Source organism: Pristiophorus japonicus, chromosome 15, assembly GCF_044704955.1.
Source record: "Pristiophorus japonicus isolate sPriJap1 chromosome 15, sPriJap1.hap1, whole genome shotgun sequence".
Taxonomy (NCBI): Eukaryota; Metazoa; Chordata; class Chondrichthyes; family Pristiophoridae; genus Pristiophorus; species Pristiophorus japonicus.
The window spans coordinates 110,654,992-110,671,997 of record NC_091991.1 but is presented as its reverse complement, the minus strand read 5'-3'; the positions used below and the strand labels follow the sequence as shown (position 1 = coordinate 110,671,997).

General features: G+C 50.9%; 1 protein-coding gene across 2 annotated transcripts in view; it reads right to left on the bottom strand.

Moving 5' to 3' along the window:
* The window catches only part of ccz1 (CCZ1 homolog, vacuolar protein trafficking and biogenesis associated), a 66,363-nt gene that overhangs the window by 30,133 nt on the left and 19,224 nt on the right, over positions 1–17,006 (bottom strand). For both annotated transcript variants that reach the window (XM_070900771.1, XM_070900772.1), the window contains 6 exons: positions 15,787–15,864; positions 14,114–14,161; positions 13,927–14,010; positions 9,141–9,316; positions 7,442–7,523; positions 5,561–5,622 (listed from right to left, as the gene is read on the bottom strand). In XM_070900771.1, the coding sequence (XP_070756872.1) occupies positions 5,561–5,622; positions 7,442–7,523; positions 9,141–9,316; positions 13,927–14,010; positions 14,114–14,161; positions 15,787–15,864 (530 nt within the window). The remainder of the gene's footprint in view (positions 1–5,560; positions 5,623–7,441; positions 7,524–9,140; positions 9,317–13,926; positions 14,011–14,113; positions 14,162–15,786; positions 15,865–17,006) is intronic.

The following is a 17,006-nucleotide window of genomic DNA, read 5'->3' as shown; positions in this document are numbered from 1 at the left end:
CTTAAATTTATTCAATGACCCAGCTTCCACAGCTCTCTAAGGCAGCGAATTCCATAGATTTACAATCCTCTGAGAGAAGAAATTCATCCTCATCTTAGAATAAGGGGCCGCCCATTTAAAACCTAAGATCATGCCCTCTAGTTCTAGTCTCCCCCATCAGTGGAAACATCCTCTCTGCATCCACCTTGTCAAGCCCCCTCATAATCTTATACAATTCGATAAGATCACCGCTCATTCTTCTGAATTCCAATGAGTAGAGGCCCAACCTACTCAACCTTTCCTCATCCCCGGAATCAACCTAGTGGGATCTTGCATTGCACAAAATGTCTGCTCCGAAGCTAAGAACACTGCCCCCAACCCCCGGTACAGTCGCCCTGATGAAACCATCCCACCTCTGAATAAAGAAAGAAGGCCTCAGGCCTCAGGCCATGTGCCCTTTTCAGAGACCAGATCCCCACCCACTCGAAATAGAGAAGTAGGAAGCTGTTACCCACAGAGCTGTGCAGATAAAGGTATCTTTCACCAATAAGTCTCCAGACATCGACCCTCTGCTGCCAACTGTGCCATCGACACTCTGTCAATATTTGTGGGATAATTCAAACTGTGGCCTTCAAGCCCCAGCAAATCTGCATTGACCCATCGTAACTTACATATTGAGACTGGGAAAGGGTCACTCACTCATTCTCGCAATGTAGGCGTCACTGGCAAGGCCGGCATTTATTGCCCATCCCTAATTGCCCCTTGAGAAGGTGGTGGTGAGCCGCCTTCTTGAACTGCTGCAGTCCGTGTGGTGAAGGTGCTCCCACAGTGCTGTTAGGGAGGGAGTTCCAGGATTTTGACCCAGCGACGATGAAGGAACGGCGATATATTTCCAAGTCAGGATGGTGTGTAACTTGGAGGGGAACGTAGAGGTGGTGGTGTTCCCATGCGTCTGCTGCCCTTGTCCTTCTAGGTGGTAGAGGTGGCGGGTTTGGGAGGTGCTGCTGAAGAAGCCTTGCCCTCCATTCACAACACAGGCATCTGCTGTCAATGCATGAACTTATTCTACTCGCCTTGGAGGGCGGATGTGTGAAAACCGGCACTGCCCATCTCTCCCCCCCCCGCCCTCACTGCGCCAGTTTTATAGTTACAGCAGGAGAAACCAACCCCAGGTTTGGGGAAAAGCAACACCTCCAGCTATCATGGCAGCACGCTCTGCCAAACGCAGTTAATTGGTTCACAGATTCACACCTCCTCGTACAAGATTAGGTCGGACTCATGATGCATTTCTTCATCCACAGCAGATGCAGTCCGCTCCTCCAGCCAAGCAGCGGGTTTATAGAAGTTATAGGAAGCTAAACGCATTTACTCGGCAACTATGTCACTGATTAATTACAGCGCATTTCAGTCTGACCAGTCTGCTCTTAATCAATCAGTGCGACACCCACCACCACCTAACACGCCTTCCGCAAACACCCACCCCCCCGCCCGCCACATGCACATGGCAGCTTTTGCATTCAGGGTTTACCTGACATGTGAAACTCCCTCCCTCCCCACCAACACTCTGTAGGTTCCCTGCAAGGCAGGAGGTTCCGACCCAGAGACTTCTCCAGAGACACCTTCGTCCCCAACGCCAATCCACCACCACGGGAACTTGAACAATCTGCAAAAAATCCCAGTCCTCAGACACACCCATACAGACTGGGGAGGAAACCCCCCCCCACTCACCCACCAGCTCCCAACCCCACTTCACCCCCCCCCCCGCCAGGTGCAGAGAGAGGTGGAGAGAAAGAGAGAGAGAGGTGTGTAGTGAGAGAGAGAGAGAGGTGTGTAGAGGGAGAGAGAGAGAGGTGTGTAGAGAGAGAGAGAGAGAGAGAGAGGTGTAGTGAGAGCGAGGTGTGTAGAGAGAGAGAGGATTGTAGAGAGAGAGAAAGGTGTGTAGGGAGAGAGAGAGAGAGGTGTAGTGAGAGAGAGAGAGAGAGGTGTGTAGAGAGAGAGAGGATTGTAGAGAGAGAGAGAGAGAGAGAGGTGTGTAGAGAAAGAGAGAGGTGTGTAGAGAGAGAGAGAGAGAGGTGTAGTGAGAGAGAGAGAGAGAGGTGTGTAGAGAGAGAGGATTGTAGAGAGAGAGAGAGGTGTGTAGGGAGAGAAAGAGAGAGGTGTAGTGAGAGAGAGAGAGAGAGAGAGGTGTGTAGAGAGAGAGAGGATTGTAGAGAGAGAGAAGTGTGTAGGGAGAGAAAGAGAGAGGTGTAGTGAGAGAGAGAGAGAGAGATGTGTAGAGAGAGAGAGGATTGTAGAGAGAGAGAGAGGTGTAGTGAGAGAGAGAGAGAGGTGTGTAGAGAGAGAGAGAGAGAGAGAGGTGTGTAGAGAGAGAGAGGATTGTAGAGAGAGAGAGAGGTGTGTAGAGAGAGAGAGAGAGGTATGTAGGGAGAGAGAGAGAGGTGTAGTGAGAGAGAGAGAGAGAGGTGTGTAGAGAGAGAGAGGATTGTAGAGAGAGAGAGGTGTAGTGAGAGAGAGAGAGAGATGTGTAGAGAGAGAGAGAATTGGAGAGAGAGAGAGAGAGGTGTGTAGAGAGAGAGAGGTGTGTAGAGAGAGAGGTGTGTAGAGAGAGAGAGGTGTGTAGAGAGAGAGAGGTGTGTAGAGAGAGAGAGGATTGTAGAGAGAGAGAGAGGTGTGTAGAGAGAGAGAGAGGTGTAGTGAGAGAGAGAGAGAGGTGTGTAGAGAGAGAGAGAGAGAGAGGTGTAGTGAGAGAGAGAGGTGTGTAGAGGGAGAGAGAGAGGTGTGTAGAGAGAGAGAGGTGTAGTGAGAGAGAGAGAGGTGTGTAGAGAGAGAGAGGATTGTAGAGAGAGAGAGAGAGAGGTGTGTAGAGGGAGAGAGAGAGGTGTGTAGAGAGAGAGAGAGAGAGAGAGGTGTAGTGAGAGAGAGAGAGGTGTGTAGAGAGAGAGAGGATTGTAGAGAGAGAGAGAGAGAGGTGTGTAGAGAGAGAGTGAGAGAGACGTGCGGAGAGAGAGAGAGAGAGAGGTGTGTAGAGAGAGAGAGAAAGGTGTGTAGAGAGAGAGAGAGAGAGAGAGAGGTGTGCAGAGAGAGAGAGGTGTGTAGAGAGAGAGTGAGAGAGACGTGCGGAGAGAGAGAGAGAGAGGTGTGTAGAGAGAGAGAGAGAGAAAGGTGTGTAGAGAGAGAGAGAGAGAGAGAGAGAGAGAGGTGTGCAGAGAGAGAGAGAGAGGTGTGTAGAGAGAGAGGGAGAGGTGTGTAGAGAGAGAGAGGTGTGTATAGGGAGAGAGAGAGGTGTGTATATAGAGAGAGAGAGAGGTGTGTAGAGAGAGAGAGGTGTGTAGAGAGAGGTGTGTAGAAAGAGAGGGAGAGGGAGAGGTGTGTAGAGAGATAGGTGTGTAGAGAGAGAGAGAGAGGTGTGTAGAGAGAGAGAGAGAGAGAGAGAGAGAGAGGTGTGTAGAGAGAGAGGTGTGCAGAGAGAGAGAGAGAGGTGTGTAGAGAGAGTGTGCAGAGAGAGAGAGAGAGAGAGGTGTGCAGAGAGAGAGAGAGGTGTGTAGAGAGAGAGAGAGAGAGGTGTGCAGAGAGAGAGGTGTGCAGAGAGAGAGAGAGGTGTGTAGAGAGAGAGGTGTGCAGAGAGAGAGAGAGAGGTGTGTAGAGTGTGTAGAGAGAGAGAGAGAGAGGTGTGCAGAGAGAGAGTGTGTAGAGAGAGAGAGAGGTGTGTAGAGAGAGAGAGAGGTGTGTAGAGAGAGAGGTGTATAGAGAGAGAGAGAGAGAGAGGTGTCTATAGAGAGAGAGAGAGAGAGAGAAAGAGAGGTGTGTAGAGAGAGAGAGGTGTGTATAGAGAGCGAGAGAGAGAGAGAGAGAGAGAGGTGTCTAGAGAGAGAGAGAGAGAGAGAGAGAAAGAGAGGTGTGTAGAGAGAGAGAGGTGTGTATAGAGAGAGAGAGAGAGAGAGTGATAGGTCCTTACTACACAGTATAAATGCACACGAGGCCCATGCTTGAGAGGTCAGTCTGTGACCTGTCCTTTATTCCTTAGCACTCAAGTGATGAAGGTGGGTGGAGCTTCCCCTTTTATACCTGAAGGTCCAGGTTAGGAGTGTCTCCCACCTAGTGGTCATTGTTCTCACAGTGTACAACTTAGGTCAGATTATACATGGGTTACAATGCTGGTTGAATACATGAGAGAGAGAGAGGTGTGTAGAGAGAGAGAGAGAGAGAGAGAGGTGTAGAGCGAGAGGTGTGTAGAGAGAGAGAGAGAGAGAGAGGTGTGTAGAGAGAGAGAGGTGTGTAGAGAGAGAGGTGTGTAGAGAGAGAGAGGTGTGTAGAGAGAGAGAGGTGTGTAGAGAGAGAGAGAGAGAGGTGTGTAGAGAGAGAGAGAGAGAGAGAGAGAGATGTATGTAGAGAGAGAGAGGTGGGGAGGGAGAGAGAGAGAGAGGTGTGTAGAGAGAGAGAGATGTATGTAGAGAGAGAGAGAGAGAGGTGTGTAGAGAGAGAGAGGTGTGTAGAGAGAGAGGTGTGTAGAGAGAGAGAGAGAGAGGTGTGTAGAGAGAGAGAGAGAGAGATGTATGTAGAGAGAGAGAGGTGGGGAGGGAGAGAGAGAGAGAGAGAGGTGTAGAGAGAGAGAGGTGTGTAGAGAGAGAGAGAGAGAGATGTATGTAGAGAGAGGTGGGGAGGGAGAGAGAGAGAGAGAGAGAGAGAGAGGTGTGTAGAGAGAGAGAGATGTATGAAGAGAGAGAGAGAGAGAGGTGTGTAGAGAGAGAGGTGTGTAGAGAGAGAGAGGTGTGTAGAGAGAGGTGGAGAGAGAGAGAGAGAAGTGTGTAGAGAGAGAAAGAGGTGGAGAGAGGGAGAGGTGTGTGTAGAGAGAGAGAGGGAGAGGTGTGTGTAGAGAGAGGGAGAGGTGTGTGTAGAGAGAGAGAGGGAGAGGTGTGTGTAGAGAGAGAGAGGGAGAGGTGTGTGTAGAGAGAGAGAGGGAGAGGTGTGTGTAGAGAGAGAGAGGGAGAGGTGTGTGTAGAGAGAGAGAGGGAGAGGTGTGTGTAGAGAGAGAGAGGGAGAGGTGTGTGTAGAGAGAGAGAGGGAGAGGTGTGTGTAGAGAGAGGGAGAGGTGTGTGTAGAGAGAGGGAGAGGTGTGTGTAGAGAGAGAGAGAGAAAAAGAGGTGTAAAGAGAGAGGTGCATAGAGAGAGAGGTACAGAGAGAGAGAGAGGTGGAGAGAGAGAGAGCGAGAGAGGTGGCGAGGTTCAGGGAGGGAATTCCAGAGCTTGGGGCCCAGGCAGCTGAAGGCTCGACCGTCGATGGTGGGGCGATGGAAATCGGGAATGCTCAAGAGGCCAGAATTGGAGGAGCGCAGACATCTCGGGGGATTGTGGAGCTGGAGGAGGATACAGAGATAGGGAGGGGCAAGGCCATGGAGGGATTTGAAAACTAGTTGGGTGCTGGTGATAACTGAGGACGGTCAGTGGTGGGGATGGCAGGCAGCGATGAAAGTGCTGTTTGATTGGGGAGATTTGAGTTGATGGTTTCAGGGCTGGTGCACCAGGCTGTACACAGGACACCCAACGCAATCGAGGCAGTCAACAATCGCCATGGAAACCCTACCTGCCATAATGGTGGAGGCTCACAGTTATTCCGCCTCGGCCCGGGGAATCCCGACCAATCAGCTAAAGGCAAAGGAGAAAATAAGTTCAATACCATCCGTAATATTAACACAAAACATCCTCATTAACATAATGTATTCGCACGTTCCGCACATCGTGACCAGGAACTGCTTCACTGTACGGGGAAGGAGGGGCAGGTTAACAAATCGCCCTTTCACCTCTGGGATCAGAGTTCAAATCCAGCCCAGACTGAGTCAGTCAGCACAGGAAGAGACCATTCGGCCCATCGAGCCCGTGCTGGAATGGGCTATCCAGTTCGTCCCATTGCCCTGCTGGTCTCCAGTTGTCTTGGACCAAGGCCTAGCTCGGTCAATCCGTGTGGTGGCTGGGGTGCAATGGCCACCCCACGTTAAATAAATCCACGCACAGGCATCTTCCGCCCTTCAACATGTAGTTCAGGCCCTGGAATATTCGGTCCTTCACTGAAGCACCTGTGAACTCCTCTCTTTTTGGTGTGGAAGCAAGTCATCCTCGCTTCGAGGGACTGCCGATGATGATGACTGCCCTGCTCTTCCCCATAGCCTTGTAGATTTTCCCCTTCAAATAATTATCTAATTGTCTTTTGAAAGTAACTACTGAATCTGCTTCAGGCAGCGCGTTGCAGACCGCAACAACTCGTGTAAAATAACATTCTCATCTCCTCTCGGGTTCTTCTGCCAACCGCCCACTGGTTCCCAGCCAACCCCCGCCCCCCCCCTCCACATCTTGCACACTGTGATCCGAAGACGACATTTCTGTGACAGTTTCTCTTTATCTCTCTCTCTCTTTCTTTCTCTCTCTCCTCTGTGACTCTGCTTTGCTTTCCTCTCCTCCCTCTATCCTCTCTCTCTCTCCCCCTCCTTTTGCCTTCTGCGCATGCGTGGATGACCCCTGACCTCCCGAATTGCGGGAAAACTTGCTTGCAAAAAAAACCGCATGCGCAGAAGGCCGTTGCTAGGGAAGCCTTGCCTTCCACATCGCCAAGGCCCATTCCGCATCACTGAGCTATCGCCCCCCCGAAAAAAGCCAAGAAACGATCCCAAAAATGGGCGATCTTCCAGCGATCCAGAAGGCTGAAACATCGCTAAGGCTGGAACATCGTCCATTTTTTGGGCCCTAACGATCAGAATATGAAGTCCAGCCCTTGTTTCTTTGACCTGACAGCCCTGAGACCTATGACCAGGTGTGTTGTGAACCTGGGCCCTCGGGGGGGAATGGGGAGTGGGTCGCTGCATCCAACAGCACTGAATGGAGCAGTTTCCCCTGGAGAGGGTCTCAGGACAACTGGACAATGGAAGTCCGGGAAATCCGAGGGAGGGGATGGGGGGGGTCTCACTGAGCCACACCAGGGGGCACAATAGCTGAGCCTAACTGAACAATCCAGGGCTGTCAATGAGCTCCTGAAACAGGCCAAAGTACTCCACTCCCCGGCACTTCGCAATAAGCACAATTCACTAGTGTTAAAATAAAAACATAAAAGCCCTTCAGAAACAGAAAGGACATAAGAGTCTGGCTCCTCATAGGAACAGGAGGCCATTCAGCCTCTCCAACCTCTTCTGCCATTCAATTAGATCGCAGTTGATCTGTATCTTAACTCCGTCGACCCTCCTTGGAGTTCGGGAACCCTTAGACCCTTACCCAACAAACATCTATCTACCGAGTGAAATTTTCTACTGACCCCCCCGGCCTCAACAGCTTTTTGGGGGAGAGAGTTCCAGATTCCCACTGCCCTTTGTGTGAAGAAGTGCTTCCTGACATCACCCCAGAACGGCCTGGCTCTAATTTTAAGGTTACGCCCTTCCATCTCGAGAGTAGAGATGGATTAAAGACATGTGGAGAGTACCTCGGGCTCCAGATGCCTTGGGAAGAGTGATGTTGTGAGGTACTTGTACAGAATTCGCATATCATCTTGCTCCAGCCCACTCCTGAAAGAGAAAAGAAAGAACTTGCATTTCTATAGCGCCTTTCACAACCTCGGGACGTCCCAAAGCGCTTTACAGCCAATGAAGTACTCAAGTGTAGTCACTGTTGGAATGTAGGAAACGCGGCAGCCAATTTGCGCACAGTAAGCTCCCACAGACAACGACGTGATAATAACCAGATCTTCTGTTTTTATTGAGATGTTAGCTGAGGAATCAATATTTGATCCCCAGGACACCAGGGGGAACTTCCCTCTTCTTCAATCTTTTACATCCGCCCCGAGAGCGCACGGGCTCTCGGTTTAACGTCCCATCTGAAAGACGACACCTCCAACAGCGCAGCACTCCCTCAGTACTGCCCCTCCAACAGCGTGGCGCTCCCTCAGTACTGCCCCTCCGACAGCGCGGCGCTCCCTCAGTACTGCCCCTCCGACAGTGCGGCGCTCCCTCAGTACTGCCCCTCCGACAGTGCAACACTCCCTCAGTACTGCCCCTCTGACCCTCAGTCCTGCCCCTCCGACCCTCAGTACTATCCCTCCGACAGTGCGGCGCTCCCTCAGTACTGCCCCTCCGACAGTGCGGCGCTTCCTCAGTACTGCCCCTCCGACCCTCAGTACTGACCCTCCGACCCTCAGTACTGCAGTGGATCTTGTGAAAATCAAAGAGGGTACCATTGAGCAGTTCTGCCCCACACAGGAACAATGAACATTATTCCCTTTTACGCTGCTCGTGGGCTGCCCGGTCCCCCTAACCTGGGTCTCCAGAAAACCGCAACATTCCGTAGACCAAAAGCCGGTTCCCCCTGGATCTTAGTGCCTGCCCTCAGTCACTGCCTGGAGCCCACAAGGTTCAGCCAGGGCCCCTTGATAAAGACGTGACCTCACAGCAGAACGTGTAAGTCGCGCCGTGCACCCATTTTCTTGTGATGTCACTAGTTAACGATGCTGCACGCGGGCAATGTGTCATGGCCGCCCTGCCCTGTGCCACCACGATTTATCTATCAGTAGATTCAATTGAAACATATAAAATCTCAGTAAGAATTGTATGTTTCTGAGGGATTGACAGGGTACATGCTGAGAGAAGGTTCCCCTGGCTGGAGAGTTTAGAACTAGGGGCACAGTCTCAGCATAAAGGGGTCAGTGATTTAAGATTGAGATGAGGAGGAACTTCTTCACTCAGAAGGTTGTGGACACTCAAGCGTCGAGTATATTCAAGGCTGAGATCCAACACAGCTTTGGACTCTAAGGAAATCAATGCATCGGGCAGGAAGGTGGCGTTGAGATCGAAGATCAGCCATGATCTTATTGACTGGCAGAGCAGGTTCGAAGGGCTGAATGGACTCCTCCTGCTCCTAATTCTTATGTTCTCAAGAGAGCAGCCACCCGAATATAATAAAGCTTTTAAAACACACACATCTTCAGTGGTGGCTCAATAGGTAGCACTAGCGCCTCGGAGACTTGAGTTCATAATCCAGTCTGAGGGAGTGCCGCACTGTCGAAGGTGCTGCCATTCAGATTGGGCATTGAACCGAGGCCCCGCCTGCCCGCTCAGTAGAATGAATTGATTGATCGTCACTTTCCCATAACAAGGTTCAATGCTGTTCCCAGGCAACGCCAGACCTACCAGATCAGCTGGTCATTGTACAGAAAGGCCGTGTACTTGACGATGTCCAGGCTTTCCTCCATTCTGTTGATGAACGACTGGATTTTCAGGTAGGTCATCTTATCCAGAGGGAAGAAACTGATCCCCCCAAACACGTCCAGCAGGTCACAGGACGGCAGGTGCAACGTTTGCAGGTACTGTGGGAGCAAGATCGCCAAAGGGAATTAATCACACACACTCAGTTCCACTTTTAATTGTCCTCTCCAAGATTTATCACCCTTGACCCAAATATAGGAACAGGAGGAGGCCATTCAGCCCCTCGAGCCTGTTACACAGGAACAGGAGGAGGCCATTCAGCCCCTCGAGCCTGTTACACAGGAACAGGAGGAGGCCATTCAGCCCCTCGGGCCTGTTACACAGGAACAGGAGGAGGCCATTCAGCCCTTCGAGCCTGTTACACAGGAACAGGAGGAGGCCATTCAGCCCTTCGAGCCTGTTACACAGGAACAGGAGGAGCCCATTCAGCCCCTCGAGTCTGTTACACAGGAACAGGAGGAGGCCATTCAGCCCTTCGAGCCTGTTACACAGGAACAGGAGGAGGCCATTCAGCCCCTCGAGCCTGTTACACAGGAACAGCAGGAGGCCAGTCAGCCCCTGGAGCCTGTTACACAGGAACAGGGACAATGTTCCCTTTCTTCTCCAGGTACCGTGCAGCCGGTGAGCCAGCTTTTAAATATTGGCCATGGGATCTAATTCACCCATCCGAAAGGGCAGAGAGCAAATTTAAATGCCTCATCCAAAACATGGCCCCTCCAACAGTGCAGCGTTCCCTCAGTACTGCCCCTCCGACAGTGCGGCGCTCCCTCAGTATTGCCCCCCGACAGTGCGGCACTCCCTCAGTACTGCCCCTCCGACAGTGCAACGCTCCCTCAGTACTGCCCCTCCGACAGTGCAACGCTCCCTCAGTACTGCCCCCCCGACAGTGCAACGCTCCCTCAGTACTGCCCCTCCGACAGTGCAGCGCTCCCTCAGTACTGCCCCCCCGACAGTGCAACGCTCCCTCAGTACTGCCCCTCCGACAGTGCGACGCTCCCTCAGTACTGCCCCTCCGACAGTGCGGCACTCCCTCAGTACTGCCCCCCGACAGTGCGACGCTCCCTCAGTACTGTACTGGGATACAACCACTTTCACCCAAGGGACACAGTACCCACAGACTGACTGTGTTTATTAGTGCATTCAGTTACTGTTGAAGGTTTTACATTCCCAGCTGTCACTGACCTAATTACCGGAGCACCAGTCTACACTGAATAAAAAAACAATCCAAATAGAGATCATCTCACACATAACTGGGCTCGGTTTTCTGAATGAGTGGAATTTCAAGGCCACTGCTAGAAAATAAGACTGCAACTCGTTACCAAGTTTAAAAGAGGCAAACTAAATGTGTTATCGGCAGTATTTTATATTGATACGTACTTGGGTTTAAAAAAAAGTGATGAAATCATTTTAAATTATCTTGCTGTCACTTCAAATGAATTATTTAATTGCAGCATTATAAATGTTTCATTGCAAAGTTGGTTGTCACGGCTGGTATCTCGAGTCTGATTTATCCCAGTGCAAACCATAAATCAAACTGCCACGTAGCAGTGCTGTGCAGTTTAGACTGTATAGTAATTGAACAAATAATGCAACTATAATATACGTTTGAGCAGATCGGTGTAAAATCATGTCATCATCATCATAGGCGGTCCCTCGAAACGAGGATGACTTGCTTCCACACCGAAAAGGGATGAATTCACAGGTGTTTCAATGAAGGACCTAATATTCTAGATCCCGAACTACATCCTGAGGGGTGGAAGATGCCTGTGTGTGGATTTTTTAATGTGGGGTGGCTGTTGCACACCAGCCACCACACGGGCTTGACAGAGCTAGGTCTTGGTCCAGTGGCAAGGATTAACCAAGACGACTGGAGACCTGCTCTGCTGCACGGACCTAGTGCGCACACATATCACAGTGTGGGCTGGTCCGTGCTGCCCCTGGGCCCTCGGCTCTTCTGGACGACCATAATGTAATGCTCGACTGGCTAAATTGCTACAGTGACGGAGTTAGAGCGCAGTGACATTTAGCCGGCCGTGAGCTTCATGTTTAAACTAATCCCTGTGTGTATTGTTCAGGCCAAGCGCCACGAGACAATAGGGATATCAGACCAGTGGTGGGGGAGGGGAGGAACTTCAGCAGACCCAATATAGTTTGACCTATTTAAGCACAAACCCGACTGTGGCTGCTAAAATAAATACATTTAACAGTCCAGCAACAGATTTTTAAAAGTTAGAAGATATTGTAAAGTGCTGGGCAGAATACATAAGAACATAAGAAATAGGAGCAGGAGTCGGGCATTTGGACCCTCAAGCCTGCTCCACCATTCAATAAGATCATGGCTGATCTGATCATGGACTCAGCTCCATTTCCCTGCCCGCTCTCCATAACCCTTTATTCCCTTATCGCTCAAAAATCTGTCTATCTCCACCTTAAATATATTCAATGACCCAGCCTCTGCAGCTCTCTGGGGCAGAGAATTCCAAAGATTCACAACCCTCAGAAGAAATTTCTCATCATTTCTGTTTTAAATGGGTGAGCCCTTATTCTGAGACTATGGCCCCTAGTTCTAGATTCCCCCATGAGGGGAACATCCTCTCTGCATCTATCCTGTCGAGCCGCCCTTAGAATCTTATACGTTTCAATAAGATCACCTCTCATTCTTCTAAACTCCATTGAGTTACAGGCCCAATCTGCTCAACCTATCCTCATAAGACAACCCCCTCATCTCAGGAATCAACCTCGTGAACCTTCTCTGAACTGCCTCCAATTCAAGTATATCCCTCCTTTAAATGGACCAAAACTGTACGCAGTACTCCAGGTGTGGTCTTGTACAGGTGTAGCTGGGGGGTTTCCAGAGCTGATGTTTGAGAGACACAAGAGGTGTCTCAGACATGGCAAGTGCTGTTACATTCCTGTGATCCCTGGGACTTGTTTCGATCACCCAAGGGCGTCGTAGAGGAAGTTCCCTGGATTTTTCCCTGGGTCTTTTCTGGGTATTTTGTCTCTCCCGGGAGGCGACAGGGAATATAGGGGCGGGGATTATTGTCCAGTCATGAGGGAATACATTCTTGTATTCCTTTAAGTATAGAAGATTAAGGGGTGACCAAACTGAGGTATTTATGATGATGAAAGGATAGGGTAGATAGAGAGAAACTATTTCCTCTGGTTGGGGTGGGGGGGTGGGGGGGGGGGGCATCACCTTGACATTAGAGCCAGGCCGTTCGGGGTGATGTCCGGAAGCATTTCTTCACACAAAGGGCAGTGGGAATCTGGAACTCTCTCTCCCAAAAAGCTGTTTAGGCTGGAGGTCAGTTGAAAATTTCACAACTGATATTGATAGATTTTTGTTGAGTAAGGGTATTACGGGAAACGGAACCAAGGCGGGTAGATGGAGTTAGGATACTGATCGGCCATGATCTGATTGAATGGGGGAACAGGCCGGAGGGACTGAACGGCCTCCTCCTGTCCCTGTGTTCACACACATGCAGGGTCCAGTGAGGAGGTTGCTGGATGGGGATTTGGAGAAGACCGATTCTTTGTTCTCAGCCCAGGAGCACGGACAAAAATTGTGATTGTCTTAACCACCTCGAGTAGATCAAACTTTAATCTTCTATACTCTCAGGAATACAAGCAGTCTATGTAACCCGCCCTCCTAATTTAACCCTTTTAACCCCGGCCTCATTCTGGTGAATCTGCACTCGCCCCTGCAAGGCCAAAATCTCACATTGTGCGGGGGAGGGGTGAGAAGAGGATCGGGAACTTGATTGTGAAGCAATCCACAGTCGCTGACCCACATCCTCCTGACTGGTTGTAAGGCAGGTCGGCAGGAGGCAGACCCCCCACCCCGCCCCTTCAGGGGAGGGAGGAAAGCGCAGCAAGACGAGCAAAGCAAATCACAGAATCGTGCATCACAGGAGGAGGTTTTTATCTGGTTTTTGCGTCTCCCAGGAGATCACATAGCTCCGGTTGGTGTGGAGTGTAGAAGGTTTCAGTGTAAGGGGTGTTCCAGTTGTGTGAGGTGGACTGGTTGGGCTGGGTGTTCTTTGCCTTTCCGCCATTGTTCATTGTTCCTAGGTTTATATGTAACCTTCAGGGCTGCTGACCGAGGGCCGTGCGGCTCTTTGTCGGCCGGCGTGGACACGATGGGCCGGAATGGCCTCCTTCTGCGCTGTAAATTTCTATTTCTATGAGGCTGTGCCTGTGCCGACTCCCCAACTAGTCCCAGTCTGCTGCACTTTCCCCACAGCCCGGCAAATTTCTCCTTTTCAACTATTTATCTAATTCCCTTTTGAATGTTTCTATTGAATCTGCTTCCCTTCCAGGCTGCGCGATCCAGATCGCAACAACTCGTTGCGTAAATAAAACCTCATTTCCCCCCTCTGGCTCTTTTCCCTTAAACCTGTGTCCTCTGGTTACCGACCCTCCTGTCAGGGCAAAATGTTTCTCCCTATCTACTCTCTCGAAACCCCCTCCTGATTTTGAACATCTCTATTAAATCTCCTCTTGACCTCCTCTGCTCCAAGGAGAACAACCCCAGCTTCTCCCACCTCTCCACCTCACCAAAGTCCCTCCTCCCCACTAACATTCTGGGTAAATGTGCTCCGCACCCTCTCCCGAGGCCCTTGGCGTCCTTCCCAAAGTGCGGAGCCCAGGATTGGGCACGGTGCGCCAGCTGAGGCCGAACCAGCGGTTTAGGCATCGCGGCTCCTACCCGGTAGAAGAACATCTGGATCCTCTGTTGTAACTGGTCTACGCCTCCCGCCTCCAGGCATTTTGTGAAGGTGCCATTGAAGAGCTGAACATGTGGGGAAAACCAGAAACCTACGTTAAGCTGGGAAAATCAGTCAGAAAAGGAAACAAGATGGTGAAAACGCGTAGCAATGGGCGAACCACATCACCTTGTACATACAGTAGCACTGCTGGATCACGGCCCCATACACTGTGTCCTGAAATACAAGCAAAGTGTTACTGTACTAAACAAGAGAGTTCTATCGAACGTACAGCACAGAAGCAGGCCATTCAGCCCAACCGCTCCATGCCGGTGTCTATGCTCAACTCGAGCCTCCTCTCACCCCTCTTCATCTCGCCCTATCAGCATATCCCTCTCTTCTTGAGTAGACTAGGCCTATATTCTCCAGTTTAAAGGAATGAGAGGTGATCTCATTGAAACTCATATAATTCTTACAGGGCTTGACAGGGTAGATGCAGAGAGGATGTTTCCCCCTGGGCTGGGGAGTCTAGAACCAGGGGTCACAGTCTCAGGATAAGGGGTCGGCCATTTAGGACTGGGATGAGGAGAAATTTCTTCACTCAGAGGGTGGTGAATCTCTGGAATTCTCTACCCCAGAGGGCTGTGGAGGCTCAGTCTTTGAGTATATTCAAGACAGAGATCGATAGATTTTTGGATATTAAGGGAATCAAGGGATATGGGGATAGTGCAGGAAAGTGGAGTTGTGGCAGAAGATCAGCCATGATCTCACTGAATGGCGGAGCAGGCTCGAGGGGCCGAATGGCCGACTCCTGCTCCTATTTCTTATGTTCTTATATACCTTTCTCCCGTGTGTTTATCCAGCTTCCCCTTAAATGCATCGATACTATTCACCTCAACCCATCCCTATGGTAGCGAGTTCCACATTCTCATCACTCTCTGGGTAAAGAAGTTTCTCCTGAATTCCCCATTGGATTTATTGGCGACTGTCTTATATTTATGGCCCCCCCCACAAGTGGAAACTCCTTTACTTCTTCCTATCAAACCCTTTCATAATTTTGAAGACCTCTATCAGGTCACCCCTCAGCCGTCTCTTTGGAAAAACAATGTTTGCAGCCTTCCCATAGCGGTAGTGTTATAGGAACGTAGGAACAGGAGGCCACAAGCTTGTTCTGCCAGTCTCTGAGATCACGACTCATCCAAATCTTAACTCCATTTACCCACTTTGGTTCCTTACCCCTGAATACCCTTGCCCAATGAAAATCTATAATTCTCAGTCCTGCCTATTATGGGGTGCCCACACCCATGCACCTTCCAACTGTTACCATCACCTCCTACATGTTCTGTTCCAAGCATAAAACCCCGAACCCCAGTGTCCTTTTGTGGCTTTTCCCGTCTGCTTTTAGCGATTTTGACTGCTGTAATCGTTAGGTTCCCTCTCCAATGGTGATTTTACAGTTTAAGTTTTATTTTTTAATTACGATAGCTTTTACTATCTTTTATTGTTGAAATTGATGAGAGAAGTGATTGGTAGTGAAATACCTCCAACCCCACACCCATAGAATCTTACAGCACAGGAGGCCATTCGGCCCATCGAGCCTGTGTCGGCCCTGTGAAAGTCCCACTCCCCGGCCCTTTCCCCACAGCCCTGCTAATTTCTCCTTTTCTCTCTTAAAATTGCTGCATACATACAGAATGGTGTTAATTCTGGGATGAGACAGAAACTGCCATCCGTCCACTATTATCCACAACTTCTCTGTTTCCTCTTAGCGGATGATGTGATACCCCAGTACAGTAACTTAAGACTGCCTGGTGAAATCGAAGCCCGGGGCTGGAGCTGATCGTGAGCAGACATTGACTAACCAGTAATTCATCCTCCTGGTATTCTGGGACATGACTGCCATCCTTGTTAGTCTTTTCGATCATTGGATTCGACACCACCTGGACACAGAAACATAAAGAGCAGCGGCTCGTGAATGGACAGAAACTGCACCAGCTTTGTGACGGAGGGGGGAGAGGGAGGGAGTGAGAGAGGGAAAGAGGGAAGAGAGAGAAAGGGGGGAAGAGAGAGAAAGGGGGGAAGAGAGAGAAAGGGAGGAAGAGAGAGAAAGGGGGGAAGAGAGAGAAAGGGGGGAAGAGAGAGAAAGGGGGGAAGAGAGAGAAAGGGGGGAAGAGAGAGAAAGGGGGGAAGAGAGAGAAAGGGGGGAAGAGAGAGAAAGGGGGGAAGAGAGAGAAAGGGGGGAAGAGAGAGAAAGGGGGGAAGAGAGAGAAAGGGGGGAAGAGAGAGAAAGGGGGGAAGAGAGAGAAAGGGGGGAAGAGAGAGAAAGGGGGGAAGAGAGAGAAAGGGGGGAAGAGAGAGAAAGGGGGGAAGAGAGAGAAAGGGGGGAAGAGAGAGAAAGGGGGGAATAGAGAGAAAGGGGGGAAGAGAGAGAAAGGGGGGAAGAGAGAGACAGGGGGGAAGAGAGAGAAAGGGGGGAAGAGAGAGAAAGGGGGGGAAGAGAGAGACAGGGGGGAAGAGAGAGAAAGGGGGGAAGCAAGCGAAAGGGGGAAGAGAGAGAAAGGGGGAAGAGAGAGAAAGGGGGAAGAGAGAGAAAGGGGGAAGAGAGAGAAAGGGGGAAGAGAGAGAAAGGGGGGAAGAGAGAGAAAGGGGGGAAGAGAGAGAAAGGGGGGAAGAGAGAGAAAGGGGGGAAGAGAGAGAAAGGGGGGAAGAGAGAGAAAGGGGGGAAGAGAGAGAAGGGGGGAACAGAGAGAAGGGGGGAACAGAGAGAAGGGCGAAAGAGAGAAGCGGGAAAGAGAGAAGGGGGGAAAGAGAGAAGGGGAGAAAGAGAGAAGGGGGGAAGAGAGAAGGGGGAAAGAGAGAAGGGGGAAAGAGAGAAGGGGGAAGAGAGAAAGGGGGAAAAAAGAGAGAAGGGCGGAGAGGGGGAGGAGGGGGGGAGGAGGGGGGGGAGGAGGGGGGGAGGAGAGGGGGCGAGGAGGGGGGAGGGAGGGAGGGGAGGGGGGCAGGGAGAGGGGGGAGGAGGAGAGGTGGGGGAGTGAGAGGTGGGGGAGGAAGGAGAGGGGGGGAAGGAGAGGGGGAGAAGGAG